Raw genomic sequence first — 25,520 nt, 5'->3', positions numbered from 1 at the left:
AAGGCAACTCTTTTGAAGTTTCATTGGATCTTATCCTACTCATTGTATTCGTCAGATTAGGAATAATGTCATGCAGCCAGATAGAACATTTTCAGGGGGTCCCCCCTCCCACACCATCTGGCCCATGGGCCATAGTTTACCCATCCCTGTTCTAGGCCAATTATAAACATCTTGTATGAATCATGTACCCTCAGCAACTATACAGACAAAATATCCCAGCATTCTTACACTTTATCCAAGACGTTCTCATACCTATGGATTTTGTCTCTTTTGTGAAGGGTGCTATACACTGGGCCAGTGGCCTATTGGTAAGAGACTCAGCACTCTTCCATTATTAGGCAAGAGTGAGTTATACACACTCATAAGCAGGTATGGATGGATTTTGATCTGCATCAACAAGTTACATTCCTTTCATTATCTCTTTCCCCAAGTCAAACTCTTTTATGAATTTCCCTATTACTTTCAAGGATAGCGTCATCCTTTTAGTTCCTCAGGATGACAATCTGAGTGTCTTTTTCAATTTCTCTTCCCTTCCTCCATAGCCAATTGTTTGCCAAATCCTGCCATTTCTATATCTATGGCATAATAACATTGATATGTCTCCTCTTCATTCACATAGACACCACCCTTGTGCAGTCACGCAATACCACTTGACCAGACTAATGCAATAGTGTCCAAATTGGTCACTCTCCCTCAAGTACTTCCTATCTACCAACCCTTCTCCAAACAACTACTAAAATAAGAATTCTACAATAGAAATTTGATCCTATCATTCCCCCATTCATTGAACTCTAATTACTCCTTAGTGACTTTAAATCAAATATTTAACATACATATTTTTAAAAATCTGTTTCTGTGTGTTTTGTTTTTCAGTCCTTTCAGTCATGTCTGATTCTTCATGACCTCAGATGAAATTTTCTTGGAAGCAGCATTGTAATGGTTTGCCATTTCCTTCTCCAGCTCATTTTTTAGAAGAGGATCTGAGGTAAACAAGGTTGAGTGACTTGTCTAGGGTCATACAACTAGTAAATGTGTTAGAAAGATGAATCATCCTCATTTCAGGCCTAGTACTCTATATCTACTGAATCGCTTAGCTTTCTTTGTGTGTGTGTTTACAAAATATATAATAGTATAGTAATATATATATGTACATATATATATATATTATACATATGTAGAGAGTGCCTTAATTTTTTTCCCACATTTAAACTCTAAAAACCTATAAGTTGGAGTTCATGATATAGAATGATTTACTTGCTCTAGGAATATGACTCTGCATTCTCTCTCTCCTTTCCTTTATATTTGCCTCCCCTGGCTGGAACACGTTTCCTCTAAATCTCCAATGCCTAGCTTCCCTAGCTTTCTTCAAGGCTCAGCTCAGATCTCTTGGAGAAGACTTTTGCTATTCCTTTCCCATCCTCTTTGCTGCTAATGCCTCTCCTTTCATAATACTTTCACCTATACATTTCCAATAAACCAACATAATCACATATTATTTCCTCATTATGAATATATGCTCTTTGAAAACCAGGACTTTTTGTACTATTTTTTGGATATCCCCAGTGCTTAACATGATGCCTGATATATAGTTACCTTTTAATGAATACTATTGACTTGATTTGCTTGGAACCAGTGGACAGACCGAAGGGAGAAGTTAATTTCAAAGTAAAATAAGCCTGATACAAAGAAAATTTTCCTCATTAAGCAGAATTCCTCCAAAATGGGATCAACTGATTTGAGGAGTGGATTCCCTCTCATTGGAGGGCTTCAAATAGAGGCTGATGACCACTTTCGAAAACTTGTTGCAGAGGGGATTCATGACTGATATGGCTTGAACTAAATGTCGCCCGAGGTCTCTTTCAACTCTGAGATAATGTCTTTGAAAATTTGACTGCTGTGAAATCATTGTGTGTGACTTTCGTAACATTTTATTCTATGTGGATTGATTTACAGTTTTCCTGTGTTAAATGCTAATTTGTTTTTTTTTTATATTTTAATTTCCCTTATTTCTTTGCATCATTTTTTGAACCCTGCTGAGATTCTCAACACTTTCCAAAAGAGTAGTGTTAGGAAATTTCATTAAAGCCCAGTTTCATTCCCTTCCAGACCATTAATAAAGATATTAAATAAATGGAGACCATAGCAGTGATCCCTGAGGCCCCTGTTAGCACCTCTATTTTACCAGAGTTAATTTCCAATGAATGCAATTATCAATAAGCTTTGTACCATATTTTATCCCAAAGACAAAGTAAAACAAAGCAAAGGTAGTGAGCTCTGTATATTTATTCCACACATGTGAGGAATAAAAATACATTCTTGAGAAATATTAAAAACATTAAGAAAAATAACTGGCAGCTTCACTATATTACATTTATGGATTCTATACTTTTTCATCAGATGACCACTACACCTTTTCCCCCTTTTTTTCCCCCTCTCTGCCTCTTGGCTTCCCTGAAATCTGCACTAAAATACCCACTTCTGCAAGAAGTCTTCCCTGATCTCCATGTCTTGTCTCATTTGTTCCTCTGTGATTATCTCCCCTTTCCCAATCCCTCTCCCTCTCCCTCTCCGTCTCTCTTCCTGTCTCCCTCTACCTCTCCTTCTCTCTCTCTCTCTCTCTCTCTCTCCCTCTCTCTCTCTCTCTCTCTCCCTCTCTCCCTCTCTCTCTCTCATTTGCATATATTTGGACTCAAATCTTGTCTCTAGAATTTAATAGTGATTTGACTTACAACAAATGAAACCTCCACCTTGCTAGGTCACAATTTCTTCATAGGTAAAAAGAGGGCCAGAGCATATTTAATGTCTGTTCTAGGAACTAAACCAATAACCAAATTTAAGGCTACACACAGGTAAATGCAAGGTGTACAAATAAAAGTGACATGTGGTGGGGAGAGTTCAGGAAAGACCTGGAACTCAATACTCTTTAGGGGAAGAGACCAGATATTGACACCAGGTCACACATTCTCCACAGCCTGAGTTGAGATGATAAAGAACTTTGCTAGAAAGACCACTATCTGGGCAGGGGGGCTACATCATGGAGATTATGGGAGGACCATATTTTAGGGTGTTGTTGGTAGGTTCTTATTTGAAGTATTTTTATCCCTATTTGCTAAACACAATCATTTATAAAAATTGGAAGGAATGTAAGTGATTTTGGTATACTCAAAATTAGAATGTCCTGGTGAAAAGGCCTGGTCAAAGGAAACAATTATACTGAACAACAGTTATCAAGATCTTAAAAGAAAAGGCCATGGACCCTTGGTTAGGAGGCACATATCTGGGCAAAGATTTGACTCTATGCTTTAACTGACATTTTATATTTGTTTCTCATTGGCTTCATTATGGTTGAGGCAAAATGCAGGTTATATGAAACAAATGAATAAAGGACAAACTGAGTATATTCTAGCACATGTCGATAAATAGGCACCAAGAAAGGAGGTGGGGAAAAGAGTAGATTTTTTTTTTTAAATTTTTTTTTTTTAACCCTTGTACTTCGGTGTATTGTAAGAGTAGATTTTTTTTTTGAGTTTCACATAGTCTTTGAGGAAGTGGGTGCATATCTTCTGTTTCAAGAAAGGAATTTTGACTTACTTTAACCTCTCTCTTCTCTGCCAAAGTTCAGGCCTTTCTTCTTTGCTAGTTGCACCCATACTTCTTATTCTTTCTGGCTCTGCTCTAGATATCTCCACTCCTTCCTCTCCACTGCCAGACCTCAACACTTCTTTGATGTCTTACAATAACTCCTGCTTTTACATGAATTATTCACAGACTGGCCAAGTTGATTGTCCCATAGAGATAGACATTCTGTTGCACATTATTCAACTGTCATATTTAAAAATGTGATCCCTGTTTAAATCTGGTTATAACTGATGGACTCAGTCAAGAAATGGTCTGCCTCAACAAAGGTACTTTTAGGAAGGAGGGGGGGTAATCCATGGACACTTTTACTTAAACTTGAAAGGCAAGAAAGAATCAGTAATTGAAGGGTTAAAGGAATCTGAACAGCTCTGTAGCAATCTTCTTTTGCCAAGGGTAAAAGATGTATCCCAGCAGGTGATGGACTCACCTGGTTTGCCCCTGCAATCTTCAGCCCAGCTGGTATATTTTAAGAGGCCTGATCAAAGAGGTTTGGAGAAGTAATTATCTTTTCATTGACTTAGACATTTATGATGTCTATCCTAATTGAAATATGAGTGTATGTAATGATAATGTATTAGACATAATTGAGCTTAATTAACCAAGTAATTAAGGTCAGACCATATTCCTTATACTTTAACCCTCTAATTAGTCAATTATAATGTCGAGTTTCTCTGAGCATTTTATTTCTTTCAATCAATGTTTGTACTTTAAGAACAGATGCCCCAACGTCCCATGAGGATGCAGCAATGTATGTACGTGTCACATTCAACCAATGTCCCATCTTCAAATCAAAAGAAATTATCGAGTGCTCCCAAGCCCACCTTGATGAGGAAGTAGGCTGGTTTCAAAGTCAATTTCTGTGTAAGTGATATAGGAAATATTTTCTTCACTGCATCAATGGGTCTGTGATTTTTATCCACACGCACACACTATCCATCCATGAAACTGCAATCTCAGTGTCTGTCTCATCATTTAACAATCAGTTAACAAACATTTATGAGACACTTTGAATCAGGTATTGTGTCAGTTCTAGAGATACATAGAAAGGTGAAAGCCTAGTCTTTGCCCTCAGGAAGCTCACCTTCTAAGGGTAAACTTACAAACAACTATGAATATACATGAAGTATATAATGTAGTGACCATAGAAGGGAAGGCACTAGTATAAACAGGGGAAGTCTTCCTACAGAAGGAATGCTTTGAGCTGAGTCTTCAAGAAAATCTGGGATTCTAAGAGTCAGAGATGTGGAGAGTATTCTAGGCACAGGAGATTGCCAATGGAAAGGCAAAGAGATGGAAGATGGAGGGCTCTGTGTGGGGAACAATAAAGTTCATAGCTGATGGGTGTGGAGAGATGTAAAGTATAAGAAGACCGGAAATGGAGAAGGAGTTCATGTTATGAAGTTTTTCATGCCAAACAGAATTGTTTATATTTGAATCTGGAAGTAATCAGTAGTCACTGGAGTTTTCTTTTCCATGTTTTCACAAAAGTCTTCTACATAAAATTTAACAGGATATGAAATACTTCCTCAAAGTTTTTTTTAACAGTTTATTGATAATAGTAGAGCATTTGATGTGCTGAAATTGGATCTGGTAGAACTATGTACACATCTACTGCAGGTACTTCCTAGCTGTACAAAATAGGGCACATTATTGAAATTCTCTTCACCTAAATTTCTCATCTGTAAAATGGGGATAATACATTTGTGCCTGGATGGAGAATTCTAGTGAGGACCAAATGATATCAGTCTCTTGCATTATCTTAAACAAAGAGCATAATACGTAATCTAGTAGTAGGAACAATGGTAATAGTGGTAGTAGTAATTTTTTAAAGTGGGAAGTTCTCTTTTAGTCTTTCTGAAAGGGAATGGGGGTGGATGATGGAAAATCAGATAATAAGGAGTTTGGGGAACAGGTCTTTAATTTCAATTTCCAGATTAGGTCATGTAATCTAACATTTTAAAATATGTTTTGAACTCCTGAAGGAAGATTGTGTTGTGTTTTAAATTGTGGGGCAGAGAAATATGATCCAAATTAAATCAGTTTGGGGAATCAACATGACCTTTGGTGTTGTAATATTGCTTGCCTTCTCAATGGGGGTGATAGGAGTAAGAGGGAGGAAGAGAATTTGGAACTCAAAATGAAAGAAAACAGTTTTAAAAAGAAAGAAAGATGGGGGCAGCTGGGTAGCTCAGTGGATTGAGAGCCAGGCCTAGAGATGGGAGGTCCTGGGTTCAAATTCGGCATCAGACACTTCCCAGCTCTGTGACCCTGGGCAAGTCACTTGGCCCCCATTGCCCACCCTTACCACTCTTCTGCCTTGCAGCCAATACACAGAAGTTAAGGGTTTAAAAAAAAGAAAGAAAGAATATCAAAGAATTGGAAATTGAACTATTCCTTGAATTCCAAGAACGATATTTAACAAATATTTATTTAAAGTCCTATTATGTGCCAGGTACTAGGCATTGAAGACCTAAAGAGAAAAACAAATTAGTACCTGTCATCAATAAAGTTATACTCATGGGGATAGGAAACACTGTTAATGCAGAAAAGCAAATCCAAAGTATATACAGAGAGTATAAGAGAATATTTGGGTATGTATTAGATTAGCCTTGAGCAGTGGGTGCTTAATCTGAATTTTAAAAGAATATATTGATTTCAAGGGAGAGATAAGGGAGCCACTGGAGATTTCATGTGCATTTTTAAATGCTTGTATAGTGATGTTGTTCATGGCATCCTTAGGATAGGTACTGTCTATAGTTGACAAGGAGGAGTCTGCTGACGACTTTATTTATAGATTTAACAAAAGACCTGTCTCAGTTTCTGACATGTGACTTGAACCCAGCCCCCCAAATTCTCTTATTTAACCCCTAATTCATTTTAAACCATTCAAGTATCTGGATCAGATATCTGTGATATCTATTATGAAATATCCAGTTATGGATCTGGTTCCCTAACAAGTCAGTTTCACCCAACAAATAAAATAAAACAAAAGTTCTGCTTTAACCTAGCTTTGGGAGTCTTCTATCCAGAACAAACCAATGATGCCAGAGCTTTCTATACAACTGACCTGCTGTGCAGAGAGGTTATTGGGGCCTCCTCCTGCTGAGAGGAGCTATTAGCTCCCCTCACTTATCTTTTTTATTGCTTTAATGCAGTTTTTAAACCTCTGGCCTGTGAACTTATTAAAAAATTTTTTTGGTAACTAAAAAAACAATTTTTTTTTGCTATTAAAACACCATTCTGAGAAAGATTCTAAGAGTTTCACTGGATCTTTGGATTGATGAAGGAATGTTTTAATGGGAAAAAAGATTGAGATCCTCCTTTAATGAAATTGTTTTTCTTGCCATGGTGTTTCCTCTGATCTTTGAACTGAGATTTCCTGTGTTCAACAGTCGCCATATTAAGGATGGAGAAACTGAATCACAATGGTAAAATGATTTGTCCAAAGTCAGTGTAGCTAATTAAAGATAGAGCCAAGGCTAGACTCATGCAGTTCTCTCTTGCTGTCTTAACCACTAAGAAAAAACTTAGCAGGGAATGTATAGATGGCTTTGAAATCAGCCCTAAATCTGAGGTCATTGGTGACAAAATCAGTGAACTGGAGAGTTGGAAGGGACCTCAATGGGCATCTAATTCAACCAATAAGAAGAACAGTTGAGCTGGCCTTTTTTTTGAAAGAAGACCTAGAAAATGAGGGAACTCGACTACTTTGACTATCCCATTCTATCTTTGGAAAGTTCTTATTAGGAATATTTTTCATTATTATTCATAAAAGGTAGATGGACATTAATGAAGACCAATAGCTCATTTAGTGGATCCTTTATGGAAGATTTATAGAAGAACATTGCCAAGAAAATGTCTATTACTTCTAGATTAGAATAGAAAAGCCTACAGTAATGAAAGGGCTTCCTAAGTTGGTTTTTATACTAAATTGGAATTTATCTCTTTCCATAACTTTTCTCATTGCTCTTAGTTCTGGCCTCTGGGATCAAGGAGAACACATTTACTCATTTCCCTCCATGGAAACACTTCAATTCAATCAACAAATTATCATGACTCTTCTTTCACCACATTGCCTATCATGGTCTTCTCTTCTCTGGTACAAACAAGACTAATTCCTTCAACCAAACATCGTATGACGTGAGCTTAAGATTCTGCTCCATTCTGATATCTCTCTTTTTGACCTTTGGTAAGATGAAAGAATGGAACAGGTTCATGGCATTTGGAGAGCTAGAAGACATGAGAAGTCATTTCTTACAATCCTCTCATTTTACAGATGAGAAAACTGAGGGCTAGAGTAGAGAAAGGGTTTAACTATGGCTTGTCATCTAGTAAGCAGCAGAGCCAAAATCGGAAGACATATCTTTCAAGTCTCTATCCTATGCCTTTTCCACACTGCCCACTGTACTATCTAGTGACTGAGCTAAATATCAAATTTTTATACATACATATATGCACATGGACACACACATAAACATTTTTGAAGTCTTTACACTACGTCTCCCAATGTCTGGAATGATCTATTTATTCAGCTCCACCTCTTATACCCCATGACTTCCTTCATGATAGCTCATTTGGTACCTTCTGTAAAAGCAGGTAGTTACGTGGATCAGGGGATAAAATGCTGGACCTGGAGTCTAGAAGACCTAAATTCAAATCAGGACTCAGACACTTACTAGCCATAGGACCCTATACAAGTTTCTTAGCCTTTTAACTGCTTCAATTTCCTTATTTGTAATTTAGAAATAATAGAAGTACCTACTTTACAGAGTTGTGTGGATAAAATGAGATATAGTTGCATAGGACTTTGGAAGCCTTTAATATGCTATAAATACTAATTAGTATTATTATTGAGAGGCCTCTCCCTGTCCCCCAAACTATTCATGCCTTCTCCTATAATTTTAAATCACATCAACTCTGTATATATCTAGTATATATCTAATCATTTATCTTTCCCCCACCACACTAGATTGGAAGCTCTCTGAGGGCAACGAATGTTTTTAGTTTTCTTCATATCTTTGGAATTTAGCACAATGTTTATAAAATGATTGATGCCTTAAAGAAAAAATGTCAGGGGCAGCTGGGTAGCTCAGTGGATTGAGAATCAGACAGGAGGTCTTAGGTTTAAATCCAGCCTCAGACACTTCCCAACTGTGTGACCCTGGGCAAGTCACTTGACCCCCATGGCCCACCCTTACCACTCTTCCACCAAGGAGCCAATACACAGAAGTTAAGGGTTAAAAAAAAGAAAGAGAAAGAGAAAAATGTTACCTTTGTCTCAGGACAAAGCATTTAAAAAATAATGCTATCCAAAAATAGAATGTATTACATTGTCTAGGGATGGTGGGTCCTCCTCAGATGCTTTCAAACAACATATGTACATACATATAGCTACAAGTATATAATGTGGGTATGTGTATACATACATTTATATATACATATGCATACACACAAATGTAAATGTTGGAAGTGATGGCTACTGAGGTGTGTCCCAACTCAGAAAGTCTGTGATTCTGAAATTCTAGCGTGGGGCCTTGTTATATCGATATTTTCTGATTGATCATTCCTTCCTTGGCTTTCATAGCACTGCTCTTTAAAGATTTTCCTTCTGTCTTTCTAGGTAGTCCTCTTTCAGTGTTTTTTTTTTGCCATCTCATTTGCCATATCCTACTTCATAAATAAGTATGCTCCTCAAGGTCTTGTAAATCAATCCACTAAATCAATAAGCATTTACTAAGCATGCATGACCCTGGGCCCTTTTCTCTTTTTCCTTTCCACTCTCTCCCATGGTGGTCCCAACAGTTCTGATGGGTCTGGTTTTCATTTCTATGCAGATGATTCTTGGACCCATAAACATATAAATCCATATCTTCCCTAGTTTCTTTTGACACTAATTGCCTGATGGACAGAACCTTCAAATCAACATGCCCAAAACAGAACTCATTTCCCCCATTAAATCAGAGCTCCTTTCCAATTTCCCTTTTTGTGTCATGGGAATCCTCCTTGTCCAATATGCCCAGAGTGGTAATGTGGATAGAGAAAGCTTCAAGCAGACAACCTCAACATTAGTGTATCATTGATGGAATTTCTTGTGATTACCTCTCGTGATTACCAAGAGACAACAACTGAGCTCAGGCTGTTGCTTGGCTCTGAGGTGACTCCAAGTATGCCTATATATTGGTTAGATGTATCATAGGTAAAATCTGCCCTGTTTATTTAACAATTGACATTTTTATGCCTCGCCCCCTTTGTTTTTTGGCCTCTCTAAATCTGATTTCCTGACTAATAACTTTAGTGGTGGCTGAGCCTCCGTTAAATAGAAATGTTTATTCTTCATTAATGGTTTTATATGGTGACACCCATTTTTCTGGTATCAGAATAATAATAAATGATGTCACCTAACATTTCTATATAACTTTAAAGTTTGCAAAGTTCTTTGTTGTGGTAATTCAACTGACTCTTAAGTTGACCCTTGGAAGTGAGTGCTATTATTATCCTCATTTTATGGAGGAAGAACCTTAGTAGGCATAAGTAAAGTGACTTGCCTATATCAGGTAGCTAGCTGCTAAGTGTCTGAGTTCAGGTTTGAACTCAGGTCATCATGACTGCTGGTCCAGCACTCTATTTACTGCACCACCTATCTGCATCTCTAAAGGAACATGGGGCGATTAACTAAGGAATCTGCTTTCTCCCAGAGAGTTTAGTGTGTTATATAGGCCTGATTGACATAGAAACCTAAGAGGCTTTGAAGTAGCTTGCCCTTCTTCCCTATTCTTTTTCTCATGTTGCAGGGAAAATAATAAGGGATGACTTGGTCATGGCTCAATGTCCATGAATCCTAGTATTTCAGAGTTGAAAGAAACCTCATAAGACGTATTATCTAACCTGGAGTGTATTCATAATTGGGGTTATGACAAAAAGAAGTGGTTTTCCAACTTGAATCACTCAAGTTTCTCAATGAAACAGCCTGGCAGCTTATTCCATTTTCATAGTGTAGCCAAGTGTTAGAATCAATCGATTGGTATTTATTAATTCTATTATGTGTCAGGTACTAACTATGCTAACAACTGGGGGTACAAAAAAGAGGCAAAAGATAGTAAAGCTCCCCTAAGGTGCTTACAATCTAATGGATGAGACAACATGCAAACAAATATATACCAAATGGGATAGTTCTTTTTTGACCTACAAAAATCCAAATCTTCCTCTTATTTACTCTTATTATTGCTGTTCTTCTACTCTTTCCACTTTCCTTGTTCCTGAAGCCAAGCAGGAAAATCCTGCTCCTATTCCTTGATTCATTCAAATAAGCTTTCTCTTCCCAAACTAAATATCCTAGGTATTTCCATTTCACATTGGCACAATCCTCAGCCTCCTCATTATTGAGGTCATTCTTTCCCATAAAACAGCCAGCTTATCAATGTCCTTTCTAAACTGTGTTGCTCAGAACTGAATGAAAGACCCTAGATTTGGTCTAAGCAGGGAAGGGACCCAAGGCAGCATCATCCCTGTCCTGAATACTATGTCTTTCTTGAGAGTCTAAGAATGCATCCAATTTTCGATCTCTGCATTACACTCTCCCTTTTTTCCATTAAGAACTCATTTCAATCTTTCAGATTTGGGCTTTACAAGTTGGGAATTTTTACAAAGTACAGCATCCATCATAAATGAAAGAGCAACATATATAAAGACAGGCTCCCAAGACCTTAGCAAACTACTCCTAAAGGGCAATGTGAAATTTTAATTGTCTTTGAGTGACTCCAGAACAGGGGATGTGATTAACTTCAGATTAGGTCAAGTGCTGAAGCTGAAAACCAAGACTATTAATATAATATGCATAAATTATATGAAAGGGCATTAAAAAATGTACATGTATGGAATATCCTCCACTCAGCATATCTAAACCAACTCAGATTTGGGTGAAGGAGCTCTTTGTGTCTTTCCTCAAAGGACTGAAACTATAGTCTCAAGGGTCTGGGCAATGGGCAGTGTGGTCAACCTTGTTTTTCCTCTAGTGTTCCAATAGACATGCTGATTCTTTCAGGTGGGATTCTTCTCTGGATTATTGTGGATGAGGTTGAACTGCCCTCTTTCTCAATGGTTACCAGTTAGGGAGTATTCACACAGATGTTTCTGCTGCTGATTTATTGAAGAACGTGGATGATAACAATGTATTAATAGAGATATATTTTTAAAATTTTTTTTTATTTTAAACCCTTAACTTCTGTGTATTGACTTATAGGTGGAAGAGTGGTAAGGGTAGGCAATGGGGGTCAAGTGACTTGGCCAGGGTCACACAGCTGGGAAGTGGCTGAGGCTGGATTTGAACCTAGGACCTCTCATCTCTAGGTCTGGCTCTCAATCCACTGAGCTACCCAGCTGCCCCCTAGAGATATATTTTTAAATTTTAATCTACCCCCAAACTCCACATTCTTTTCACATGAACTTTTATGTATCTAGGTGAGTATACTTTGGATTTAGGAAGTGGATTTTTGGAACCCATGTGAAAGACTTCCCATTCATGTCTATAAAATGATCCTTCGAAATTTGGCCTGTTCTTTTAGTCTGTTGAAAAGATTTTGGATATTGACTTTACCCATGAAAGTGCTAGTTATTCCTTTAAGATTTGCAGCTTTAAACTTTATAGTCTTGGTATCGCTGCCTTCACCATAGTGATTGATTGATGAAACAGAAGGAATATGGAGCAATTCTTGGGACACTCTACTAGAGATCTTGATGAATGACTCTACTTTAGCTAAGGCCATTTAACTAGTAAATTCACCTAACAAGAATATTTATCCCATGCCTTTTGATCTTTTTAACAAGAGGAACTTTGAGAATGTGTTAAATCATTTCCTGAAATGTAAGATAAATTGTAGCTACGACCTTCCCTCACCTGAGTCTAGTAACCTGAACAAAAAAAATAAATCAGGGTTTTGTTTTAGGTTTTGTTTTGTTTTTGGGCATGACCTGTTCTGGCTGAAATCATGCTGGCTCATAGTGATCACCACTTCTTTTTATATATGTTCACATTAATAACAGTTCCTACAATTTCAGAAGGAATAAAAAATGATCAAACTTTTCAGTGTGGCATTTATAGAATCTGCCATCTTCCAATTTGTGAAAATTGGGACATTTGCTCTTTACCTATCTAGTTATCTTTTGTGTGTTCCATGATCTTTCAAAGATCAATATGATAGAGCAGTAATTTATACTTGCCAATTCTTTTAGTATCCTGTGGTACATACAGTTAATTCATATCTGTGAACCTAAATATATTAAGAGCAACTAGTTTTCTCTTACATTTCTTTCTCTTTGGTTACTATTAGTAATTCTTCTTTTGTTACTTAAGCCCGAAGATTGTTCTTCTTGGCAAAGAAATCAGAGACCAAAACAAAATTGAGAGACGTTTGCTTCCTTTTCTCTACAATGCATTAGCATAATTATCCAACCTGAGGAGTGGGCCTATTCTTTCTCCTCTCTCCTTCCTTTAATTTTCCCAGCATAGCTAAAAAGTTCAAGAGCTTTATAAATAAAATAAAAATAAAAAAATTTATATAAATATAAATATATAAATAAAAAAGCAGATACTCAGCCCATGGCTATCTACTTCTCAATGCTATCTTCCCCTAATAGTATTATAATTTATAATTTAAGTCTTGACCATAATGATAACAGGGGAAAAACAGTTGAACCATAGACATTTAGTCCTATTTGAGTGAAAACTAAGAGATTATTTTCAAATTAATGTAAATTTATTGTTGAAATTACATTGTATATTAATAACAGTGCATTTAAATTTTTTCTAATTCTCATTCTCCATACAGTAACATAATAGTTAAGGACAAATAGGTGTTTAGATAAAAGAATTGGAAAAGCGATGGACATTTGGAAATTTTTCCCAACCCTCGTCAGTGATTCTATCTTCGGCACAGGAGGTGGGGAACTTACCATTATTTTCACGTAGATAAGCATGAAAATGAGAAACCTGTAAAATGAAGGCTTCTATCATGAAGATTAAGATGGATTAACCAGAAATGGTTGTAACGTATCAGAGGAATTCATGGACTCAGTAGAAAACAGGAAATAAAAAAATTTCCCTCATAAGAAATGTTTTATGAATTAAACTCAATGGTTGATGGTGGATGGAAAGCAGTTTAAATCATGGTCCAAATTTTACTGTAGGGTTAAAATGCAGGCACCAATGAATGTCTATCCTGAGAGCAAACAGAGTAGAATTGCTATATGCCTTCTTTAATAAGGAGAAATATAGAACTGTGCTCTCTGGAGTAAAGTGCACACAGTAGGGCAGAACAAGGAAAAATTTTTTTTAAAGTTTATGAAGTTAAAGGGAAGCAAATCTGGAGTCCATGGAATAAAAAGACTTGTCCATTTTTCTGGTTTCTTTTTCCCCACTTTTGATTTAAACATGGATAATGATATTAACAACAATGGCCATAAGCAGTAGGGATAGACATGTCATTTTTTTTTTCTTGTTGCCCAGTACTCAGTATGGTGCCTGGCTTATAATAGGTGGTTAAGACTTGTTTCCAGAATTAAATTGAATTAAAAGAATGAATTGCTTAATTATAATGGTCCTGGTGGTTCAAAGAAACAAATGCTGTGAATAAAATTCATGACTACTCCCCCCACCAAACAAAATCCTCTTTTTTGAAGTCTGTAAAAGATCTTGTGGTTCTTTGTAAATTATGTAATACTCATATATTATTCCTAAAATGTTTTGCGCTAAATGTTTCATTTACATATAAGGTACCTGTATATTCATGTTGGTTTTTCCAATATCATTTCATTCTTTAGAAATGAAAAGTAAAGTAGGCTTTTGATGAATCTTTGACTAATAAATCTCCTTTATTAGATCATGTGCTCTGATTTTGGTTGAAAAAATATGAAAAAGATGGAAAATAGGATTATCATACAGAAGTCATTGTGGCCTGCCTGTTCAGTGCTATTTTGATACTTTTCTGGATTGGTGATTTCCAGAGTAGAGTAAATGTAAGTTCCCAGAAGGCAGATATTGTTTGCATTTTTTGTATTTGTATACTTGATGTCCATGGCATTGGAGGTACTTAAAAATGCATCTTGGACTAAACTGAATCTTATCAATAAGGGAATTCCCTTCACCAGTGCAGATCAGAGCTCATCCATACTTGCCTATCCTCTGCAATTCTTGATCACATCCTCCAAAAAATCTACTCAAGGATTCCACCTGATTGCTTGAAATTGTCCTAATATCAGTGACCCAAATTAGCTGTCTATTACTTAACTCTCATTCTCCTTTAGTAACCAGCCCATTTTTTTCTTTGTTTTAGCATACAATACTCTCATGACATTTTTAAATAGAAATGACTAGCAGCTGTGGTTAAATTAGCTCCCTTCCATTATTTTCTTACAATTTACTAAAAATAGGATCCAGCAAAATCGCTAGTCAGAATTCTGAGCTTTCCTTCATTCCTCCTATTCTGCATCTTCTTATCATATTGACTATTTCCTGGGGTTGGCTGACAGAGACAGGCTGTGCCCTGAGAGCCATAGAGTGAGAACTTGCCCATTCAAATATGAAGACAAAAAATATTTAACCGATTCCCCTGGGTGCTTCAACTCTCTGACTATCATTTGAGATCAGCCATTTTTTAGTACGTAGGAGAGTCTGCTCTGCCTTCACTTCTCCATTGAAAACTTTCCTTATTGATTATTAATGAGGGTCACTTCTTCAGCCCAACTTTGACCCACATATTTGAATTGGATCTTCTATACAGACAAAATATCTTCCACTGTATTTGTACTTGTAACTTCCAATGAATTAGTGTTCATCTTTATGTCAATGCACTACCAATGAGAACTATTATCATTCCTTAAATGTTTTTTGTTAAAGATGGCTATTTAATCTGGTAGCTTGTAGATTTTACCCATTTTTATCCATTCACATATTAACTTAAAAGAACATTCACTTTCTTCTTGTGGTCGGGGTTCCACATGGAATTTCCTGCTTTTGAGATCCAGTCTTGAAATCATAAATTAATCAGACTATGTCCGCAACACTATTATATGGCCTTTTGCTGGATCTCCTGTATTTTAGGCCTAATTCTTCACCAATTATCTCATGAGCTTGTTTGATACAGAACCTCAGAGCCAACTTTTGGCAAATTAAAAATTGTAAAAGTACAAGAAAATTGGGATTGGGTCAAGGGTCATTATCTGTGGCATCTTGAGATAAAAAATGGAGGCAGAATGACTAAAATCAGACACGAAACTGTAGGGGGAAAGACATGTATGGGTTGCCTAGATCAATGCATTCAAGGCATCAAGAAAAAGTAAAATATTTTGTTTGTAGGTTCATTCATAAGACAATGAATTATGAGGAATTTTTAGAAATAATTCCATCGAAAATGTTCTAACTTTAAAAAATGGCATTAAAAAAAGGTTCAGCACTTTGAGGTCTAAGCCTTAGCTACATGGAAAATCCAGCTACGAGGTCTTGCTAAAATTCCAGACAAATGAACTAACAAATATATTTGATTTTCAATGGTTCCCTTTTGACTTTGAAGAGGCTCATCTAATCATTGAATATAATAAGCAAAAAGACTAAATGTCCTCAGAATTCAGAAATAAAATAATTAGCAGAAACATCACTGAAAATTATTTAAACAGAAGGACATGAATACCAGCAATGTCCAGATAATATTTTTTGCTGATTTGCATTCGTGTAGGGCATTTCATGTCATCGTCTTTGTAGAATGTGAGCTCTTTTGAGGGCAGGGATTGTTTTAATTTTGTCATTGTCACTGTTATCTAGGACACAGTGACATAGTAAGTTCTTAATAAGTGCTTGATAATTTGTTGGAAGCTCACTATGCTACTCAAGTTACTTATCTCAAAAAAGAGGGGGAAAACTCTTTGTACTGGGCAAAACTGAGAGTGTAGGGATGTAATTTTTACCTCTCGGCCTTTCTGGGAAGAATTATAATCAGCCAAAGCCAACAATATTCATCAGTTTCCAAATTTCTCCTCTACTATATCAAAAACTTCATTTTTATTACAGAAAAGATAAAATTATAGAATAAATAAACCAAGCTATATTTCTTTAACAAGAGATTGGTTTTGGGTTCCAATTATGTGCTTAGTTTAACGGTGAAATGATCTGAACAAAGAATATGTTGATTTCTTTTGAATGTACCTTTTCCAGTTTTGTACTTCAGTTGTGTAACTGATCTGAAAGGGGTTGGACATTAACAGGTGGGGGAAGACAGTTTGGGGTGCGAGCAGAAACCGAACGTGGCACATAGCCTTGGAGGTCTTCCAAAGTTATTGCATTTCTGAATCATTTTTGTTTCGATGATTCTGCCATGCTTTCTTTCATAGTAGTTTTCCTGATTTATTCAGAGCTGTGTAACTTATTGGTCCACATCACGTGTTCATTTTGAAGTTGCGAACCTGGGATTATTGTTGCCCGTTTGACACTTAACATACCAGTAGGCTTGTTAGAACCTTAAAGAAAGCATTATGTCACCCCTGAGGCTGATTTCCTGCTTTGTTGTTCCATTCTAAATCACCCTTACCTTGCTTAGGAAGAGCAGAAAAAAAAGAAAATGGGATTAGCGTGGTAAAATGGATGTGGCAATGCTAACCAGAGTGTGCTCTCTAGCATGATGTTTGGAAGTGAGGGAAAAAGACAGTGTTGGGGACAACTGAAAAGGAAGAAAATAGAAGCATTTTCTAGTCAACATTCAGAATAGATTACAGAAGATTCCTCATCTGTTATCACAATCATAAAATCTACAAGTTCAGCTTTCATAAAAAATTCAAGGCTTTATAAGACATCGGTTGTATAAACTGGTTACCAATATAAATCTTCCAATATAAATTTTTCCTTTCTTTTTTGGGTGGGACCTATACTAAAAATGCAGCAAGGTGTTAGACATATAGCACATTTTAAGGAATTCAACAAAATATAGGTGATAATTTAGTAAGTTATTTCCTGTTTATTAAAACAATAAATGGATATCAAACAAAACTGCTAGATGTTTAATGATGTATTTGTTTTTTTGTTTTTGTTTTTGTTTTTGTTTTTTTTTTTTTAGTGAATTGAATGCCTTTCAAAAAAAATTGGTGGGAAGAACAATGAATTGATACAAATCCAAGTACACATCCTTCTTGTTTAAAGCAGCTCATCCAAAGTTACAATTCATGTGCACGGTAAAAATCCCAATACTCTTGTGTTCTTGGTGACGATAAAAAGCCTCATTTATTACAAACTCAAGTAAAAATGAAAATAAAAATCTAAAAATTGGTCACAGTTTTGTCATTGGTATGTGGAGATTGTTCCAGGGACCCATCCAGAGCTCTTCATCATCTGACTGTGTGTGGTCGCTTGGGAATTCCAAGACCCCCTTCATGTCTTGACTGTCAATCCTGGACTCCTGTTCTGCTGTGCTTTTGATCCTGCCACCCCCAAGTTTTCCTGCAGAACTGTCTACCCCCATTGGGCCAGGGGCAAAGGAAACCAGAGGTGGTCTAGTATTCAGTTTCTCACTGGAAAATGCCCCCTTGGATAAAGTGTTCAGTGGGACACTCTCCTCATGTGTCACTGCTAACTTGTCAAGCTTCTTAAAATGCTTCCCCATCTTTACAGGGGAAGGGACTTTCAAATTATTGGTGAGGCAAACCCGGCGGGTCCTCACCACTGACCCATTCTGAGCAATGTAGATGTTGCCATTGACGTTGTTGTGAACTTGGGGATTGTGCAGGCAGGTCCTCTGGCACTCAGGGGCACTGTCTTCTCCAGCAGAGCTGGTTTCATATTCCCGGTCAACAGCCAACTGGATCATTTTTTTCCTGGCCCACTATTGGAAACAAAGAGAAAAGTTAGCAAGCTAGCACCACCATTGCAAAGGAGACTGGGCAAACCAGAGACCAAGCTGTTTAGGAAAGGATGCAGCATATCTTGAGGTGTGTGTGTGTGTGTGTGTGTGTGTGTGTGTGTGTGTGTGTGTGTGTGTGTGTGTGTTTAAATACATAACTTTCATGGTCTCTCTTTTTCCTCTACAATAAAACAAAAACTTCTCAAGTTAGACCTTTTCAATTTGGATACAGATGATTCCTCCAAATGGTTTCCCAAATTATCTAATTTGCTATTCCAAAAACTAAGCCACTTTGTTGTCATTGTCCAGAATGTTCTGCATCTCTATCTCCCATGTTTGTAATGCATCTTTTTTCCTATCTATTAGATTCCATTATCACTTTCAAGTCTCATCTCAAAGACAACATCCCATAACAAACCTTCTCTGACTCTCTTGTTATTAGTACTAACTGCTTAAGTTACCGCACACATATATATTGGGAAAGAATGCTAAGTCTTCTTGTTATTATACATTTAGAGTTCCACATCATCCATGATAGGAAGGGGGCATGGGTTCAACACAGGGAAATGCAAACATATCCTTTGAATTCTTGGAAAGTAGCTGCAATATTTATTATTTTCATGGAATTCCAGGAAGAAGGATTGGGTAAGAAGCGATCACTAGAAACGCATACATGCTTGCTGACCGGGACAGTCAGGGAAGAACCTGGTTATGGCTATTGTTAGGGTACATGTGGTCAACCTCTTCTTTGGCATATACTCCAATAAAGAATGCCTAAGTTAAACCAAAACGCCAAATATTCAGAGAACATAATGCTCTTTCTTATGGATGCACATGTTGTAACCCCTCAAGGGAAGAGAAGTTCTTTTAGGGCAGAGTCTTTGATTTTTGTTCTTTATTCCTAGGAACTGAATCCTTGATATTTAATAAATGCTTGACCCATTGGATTGGCTAGGACTGGATTGAGCAAATTTTATACATCCTATATTATTTTTCAGACATTATTATTTGATTGGGCACACACTTTGGGACAAGATTTGCTGGTGTCCAAGTAAGGACCTGTTTGGACTAAAGGCAGACACATCCAGAGCTGATGTTTTGGGCTGCATAATTGCAGCTCTGGTGAACCTCTTTTTTGATTGAAAGCTATGGCCCATAAGGACATGGAAGAGGTTGTTTTGTTGTTGTTGTTGTTGTTGTTGTTGTTTTACCCTTACCTATTACTCCCAAGGCAGATGAGTAGTAAGATCTAGGCAAGTGGAATTATGTGACTTGCCCAGGGTCACACAGCTATGTGTTATATATGTGATATATGAACCATGTACCTCCCTCTCCAGGCCTGTTTTTCTATGCACTGAGTCACCTATCCGTCCTTGAAAAAGGTTTTTGAAAGCAGGTGTTTGAAGTTATTTAATAAAACCAAGTAAAAAGCTGCCCCAGTATCTTTTATTCACAATAAAAATGACAATGGATATTATTTCCATTTCTTTCAGGATAGATCAACTCCCATATTTAGTGTTTAATTCACTTGCTATAATCAGCTAAAATTTTAGATAATTTACACTTTTAAACATTTGATATACCATGGTATATTAAAGTGATGGTGAGCCCATTAGAGGGGCAGGTGAACAGATACACATGGAGAGGGAGAGGAGAACAGCCCAGCCCTGCATCCCTATGTCTTTCTAGTAATGAACTCTGGTGAACTCTGTGCTGGGGTGATCTGGAGTGCCCACAGAAAGGGTTCTGAGTGCCCCCTTTGGCATGTGTGCCATAGGTTTGCTACCATGGGTAGATTATCTTCTCATGGTTACATTCTTCTCTCTCTCAAACTTTAGCATCTCTTCTTCAAAATTCAGTTGAAACATCATCTTCTTCTCACATGATCTGTTCCTGATTCTCACAGGTAATAGTTCTTCTATATCTGTCTATATGTGTGAGCATAATAATTCATTATATATGTACATATTCTGATAGAATTGTAAGATCCTTAAGGGCAAGAACTTCGGGTTTGGGGCTTTTATATCTTCTGAGGCATACTCAGCAATTGGTATGCAGTTATTGTTTAATAAATGCAAATAGGGGGTACAATGAGTATAGCCGTGGGCCTGCAGTCAGGATGCCCTGAATTCAAATTTGATGTCAGATACTTACATGTGTATGACCCTGGGCAAGACACTCAATCTCTGTTTGCCTCAATATTTTTAACGGTAAAATGGGGATAATAATAAAATCTACCACTCGGGGTTGCTTTAAGTATAAGTGAGCTACTATTTCTAAGTGATTAGTACAATGCTTGACACATAGTAGGTCTTTAAGAAATGCTGCTTGTCATTATTGATTGCTTTATCAACACAGTTGTGAGAAAAATAAATCCATACCAATTCTTTGTTCTTATTGCACAACCTGAAAATGATTACGTATCAAAATGGACAAAAAGAAGACCCCTTCCTCTTCCCTAAGAGAAGATTTACCCTTTGAAAGTAATTGAATGGCAATGGATCCTGGTGTTGTACTTTGGCATAGTGCTTAGAGAGCTGACCTCAGTCAAGAAGTGCTGAATTCACATAAAAGCTTTGTGTCTCTGGGTGAATCACTTACCATATTAACACTAACATATTAATTCTAAGACTTTAAGTTGTAGAGAAGATGCTGACCTGGACTGGTATAAGGAATTTACATGGGGTTTCCCTGTGCCAATTAAATCACAGATTAAATCCTACCAACCCATATATGACCATACTTGGAAAAGACGGGTAAGAAGGGTCCATTACCATGGAATCCATTTAAAAAGTAATCAACTGGGGGCAGCTGGATGGCTCAGTGGATTGAGAGCCAGGCCTAGAGATAGGCAGTCCTAGGTTCAAATCTAGTCTCAGACACTTCCTAGCTGTGTGACCCTGGGCAAGTCACTTAACCCCCATTGCCTAGCCCTATAACAAATAAAATTAATATAGAAGGATATATATAAAAGATATTAGGGTTTAAAAAGATAAAAAGTAAACAACTTAATGGCATTTTCAGAAAACAAGAACCCTCCAATCACTCTGAAGTTGGCCACATTTGGAATCAAAAGTCCACCGATGTGCTTGGAGTCTATTCTGTAATTTAAGTGAAAAATATATATTCTCTGTGCAACTTAGTATTGAAATTAGGCCTGATATCAATGATCAGAAATCTCTGATTTTTACCCAAAGCATAAGAAAGTCTTCTGAACATGGCTTATCCCTTTTTTCAAAATAAATGGCCCACAATTTATGTCACTGCCAAATGCTTTCTGAAAATGCTCTTGACATTTTTAGATGATTCGATTATTTTTGGAATTGGACACATATGTTCTCTCCTTATCCTGTTGAATAATAATTGCTCATTGGAAACAGTAATTTTGTGAAAAGAACAAAAAGCCGTAATATAGCCTCTACTCCTAATATCATGCACGAGAATGGAAGGGGTGAGATTATGGCTACCAACATATTTATGCCATCAACTTCAATATGCTGGGCATCAGTGATAATGCACCATGATGCATTGCTTTTAAGTAGGTTTCTCATTGGAAAATTATGACCTACTGGTCACTTAAGAGATGTATTTTGGTTTATTAATGATCATTTCCCCATCATACCAACCAATTTGTGTTGTTGTTTTTTTTGTTTTTTTTTTTTGGGAGTCCTTCTAGTCTTAAAAGCGATTAGTATCACTGTCACTACTCTTCAAGAGTCACTTCAGAGGGCACACAGGGCACACAGCACACAATCACACATCACTGCAAACTCCACCTACTGTTCTGGTTTACAGTGCTGTGTTGTAACCTTCGGCTTCTTTGCCTTTTGCTGGAGGGGCCTCTGCTCCCTCTGCTGGGGGGCCCTCTACTCCCTCTGCCAAGGAGCCTTCTTCTCCCTCTTCTACTGCTGCTGGGGCCCTCTGTATTCTTGGCTTCCCTGGAGGATTGGGTGTGACATAGCCTTCAGCCCCCATCTGGCCTTCACTACTGCTACTCCTACTACCACTGGACTCGGACTCTTCCCCGCTGGCCTTACTTCCTTCTGTTGATCCAGTTCTTTTACCACCTTCTAGTTCCTGCGCTTCTGCATCTGTAGTATCTTCAGGTCCAGCGAGCTCACTTTCTTCTCCTTCAGTTGGTTCTGCTTCTTCCATCTTCTCTTCCTCAGATTCCTCTTCCGATGACTCCTTTCTGCGTTTCTTAGGTTTGGGGATCAATTCCTCTGGAGGAATTATCCTCCGGCCAACCACAATGTTCTTCCTCGCCTTTTCACCTTCTGATTCTGTGGATTCCGACTCGGACTCAGGGGTAGAGCTCTCCACTACTTCTGATGGGGTCTCTGATTCTGACTCCTCTTCAGAAGTTGTGCTCTCATAGGTGCTCCACTCAGATTCATCACTGTAGTCACTGTACTCACTAGATTCCTCACTGGACTCCGATTCCACAGTGCTCTCTGTAGCTTCATCTGGCTCCAGTCGCAGGGTCAGGTAATCTCTGTCTTCTAAGCCAAGCTCCCTCCGCCATTCTTCATCCTCTCCTGCCAACTCACAGACTTTCTTATATATCATGGGGAATATCTTAGCTCTCTTCCATGCCACACGGGCAGTCTCTGCTGCTGTTGGTCCCTCAATGATCACAGGGACCTCAACCTCGACCTCCTCCACACCAGGCTCTATAACTTCTGGTATGGGTTTCTTAGGTTTCCTTTCCTGAAAATTATGAAAATGTGTTTGGTGATTGGATTGATGGTTATGATGAAAAATTGTCCCATACAAGTCAAGAAAGGAAGAATCCAAGCAGTGAAATGTTGATACAAGAGACAGACCTGTTTCTAGAGAAAGAAGACAGGAAAGGTAGTATCCTTCCCTGCACTGGCTTTTAAAGAGTTCCTAATGTGTGATGGACTATTTTGTCAGGCTGATGAAGCCTAGGGATACCTCTTCAGAATAATTTTTTTAAATTACAATGAAAATTTAATGAAAAAATTGATGCATTTTCCCCTCTCCAATTTTAAAGACCCCCCTGAATTATATTTATGGACTAGAGGTTTACAATCCATTATTTAGAGAGTTCTCAGGAAAGTAGGTGTTCTTGGTTGGTACTAGAGTTCACTTCATTAACCTTCCAGAGTCTCAGTTTCCTCATTTGTAAAAATGAAAAAGTTGTATCAGATTTTTTTTTTACTAGCTCTAGAACTATCAGCTTAGGGGATTCTAAAAGAGATAATAGCATCATAGTTGCTTATCAGAATATTTGTTCTTGAGTCTGGATCTGACTGATGTGATAGCATATTAAGTTTTAATCTTAAAAATAAATAAAAAAACAAAAACCAAGTAAGCTAAAGTTTGGGCCTAGCAAAATAACTTGTTCTGTTTACACTAAATGTGGCTGGATTCCTTCACCAAACTATTATGAAGTCTTTGATCATCCTTATGTATTACAGGACTCACTGGAAGTCAAATTAGATAATATCATAAGACAAATCCTTATAGATCATAATATATGTTCCTTAAAGATACCACTCCCTTGTTTTTGTCCAGCAGGGTATCTGGCTCATAAGAGTAGGTTAAAAAAATTGTTGGGTTAGTCATTCAATGAATGTTAATTAGGCACGTGTGGCTGCCATTGAGCTAAATGCTAGGGACACAGAGCAAGACAGAAGATGGACCTTGCTCTCAAAGAAATTATAATCTATTTTAAGAGCAAACATTTAGATTTTGCATAATGGGCCAACTGTTATTTGGGGAAATGGAAAGGTAGGATGTTCCTTTAACAGAAGGGTAGTATGACATAATTGATTCTGAGCTGATTAGAGTTAGGATGGCCTAGGACAGGGGTCGGCAACCTTTTTGGCCGTGAGAGCCATAAACGCCACATTTTTTAAAATGTCATTTCTTGAGAGCCGTCCAGTGCTCACAGTGCGCTCCTGTAACAGTGCCTGAAAAAAAAAAATGGACTTTATGGCTCCTGCAGAAAGAGCCGTATCTGGCCCTCAAAAGAGCCAGATATGGTTCGAGAACCATACGTTGCTGACCCCTGGCCTAGGATCAAATCCTGCCTTTCATACATACTAACTGGGTCACACTGGGCAAGTCACTTAACTTGTCAGTACTCTGGGCAGCTTTATTTAATTTAATGATAAATTGTAGAGAAGGAGTTGATTTGTTTTGATCAAACTTGCATCATTTGGGAATTCCCCTTTACTAGTGAAATCTCAAGCTCAGACCCGATGCCAATTCTATTAACATCTGATCTTGGGAAAAAGGAAAGCTAGGTGAGAGAAGCATCTAAAAATAGGAACATACCAAGAATTCCTGATGTCAAAGAGAATAAAAAGACATGCTGTAATCCTAAAAGAGTTGGCTCTCAGAGATAAAAACGAGTAGACCTACCTCCTCTTCTGGGTAGTATTCTTCTTCAGCTTCTCCTGCCACTTCTCCATACTCCTCACCAGCAGGAGGCAGTAGCCGGCGACGACTTCCATATTCGGGCATTTCATACCTGTAATAGAAATCTACAACTTTAAACATCTTTCACATCCTTCTCTTGATCTAGCACACCTGACCTCTGTCCTCCTGCTTTCCAAAAGGGCTGGCACAGTGAGGGATTATTATATCAATGGCCAGTTTCAAAACTATATTTTGGGGAAATTTGAAAGACGAGAAAGCTTCTTGTTTGCTAATTAGCTAAAGTGCTTCTGACAAATCAGTCTATTTCTAAAGCATAATGTACTTCCACTTACCGTTCCATAACATCCATTTGCAATAATTGTTCTTGATGGTCTGAATGGCTCCCTTTTGAGAAATGACTTTCCACACAATAGTGAAAGGTATACAGGTGGGTATTGCCTTTTTTTTAAAAGAAATGTTTGCCACTCAATTCTAGAATGTATTTTCTACCTTCTATAATTTATGTTTATTCATTTGACATTGGTGTATATTTTACAGGTATTTGTTTTTTTCTATTCAAATGTAAACTCCTTAAGAACAAGAATTTAAAAATTG

General features: G+C 37.4%; 1 protein-coding gene across 1 annotated transcript in view; it reads right to left on the bottom strand.

Moving 5' to 3' along the window:
• Nucleotides 1-22,304: 22,304 nt before the first annotated feature.
• The window catches only part of PCDH15 (protocadherin related 15), a 660,961-nt gene continuing 657,745 nt past the window's right edge, over nt 22,305-25,520 (bottom strand). The window contains exons 31-32 of the mRNA XM_044660331.1: nt 24,909-25,017; nt 22,305-23,225 (exon numbers count right to left, since the gene is read on the bottom strand). Coding sequence (XP_044516266.1) covers nt 22,305-23,225; nt 24,909-25,017 — 1,030 coding nt within the window. The remainder of the gene's footprint in view (nt 23,226-24,908; nt 25,018-25,520) is intronic.

The sequence above is a fragment of the Gracilinanus agilis genome, chromosome 2, assembly GCF_016433145.1.
Source record: "Gracilinanus agilis isolate LMUSP501 chromosome 2, AgileGrace, whole genome shotgun sequence".
Taxonomy (NCBI): Eukaryota; Metazoa; Chordata; class Mammalia; order Didelphimorphia; family Didelphidae; genus Gracilinanus; species Gracilinanus agilis.
Note: the sequence above shows the minus strand (reverse complement) of the source record. Positions and strands in the feature narration are given on the sequence as shown.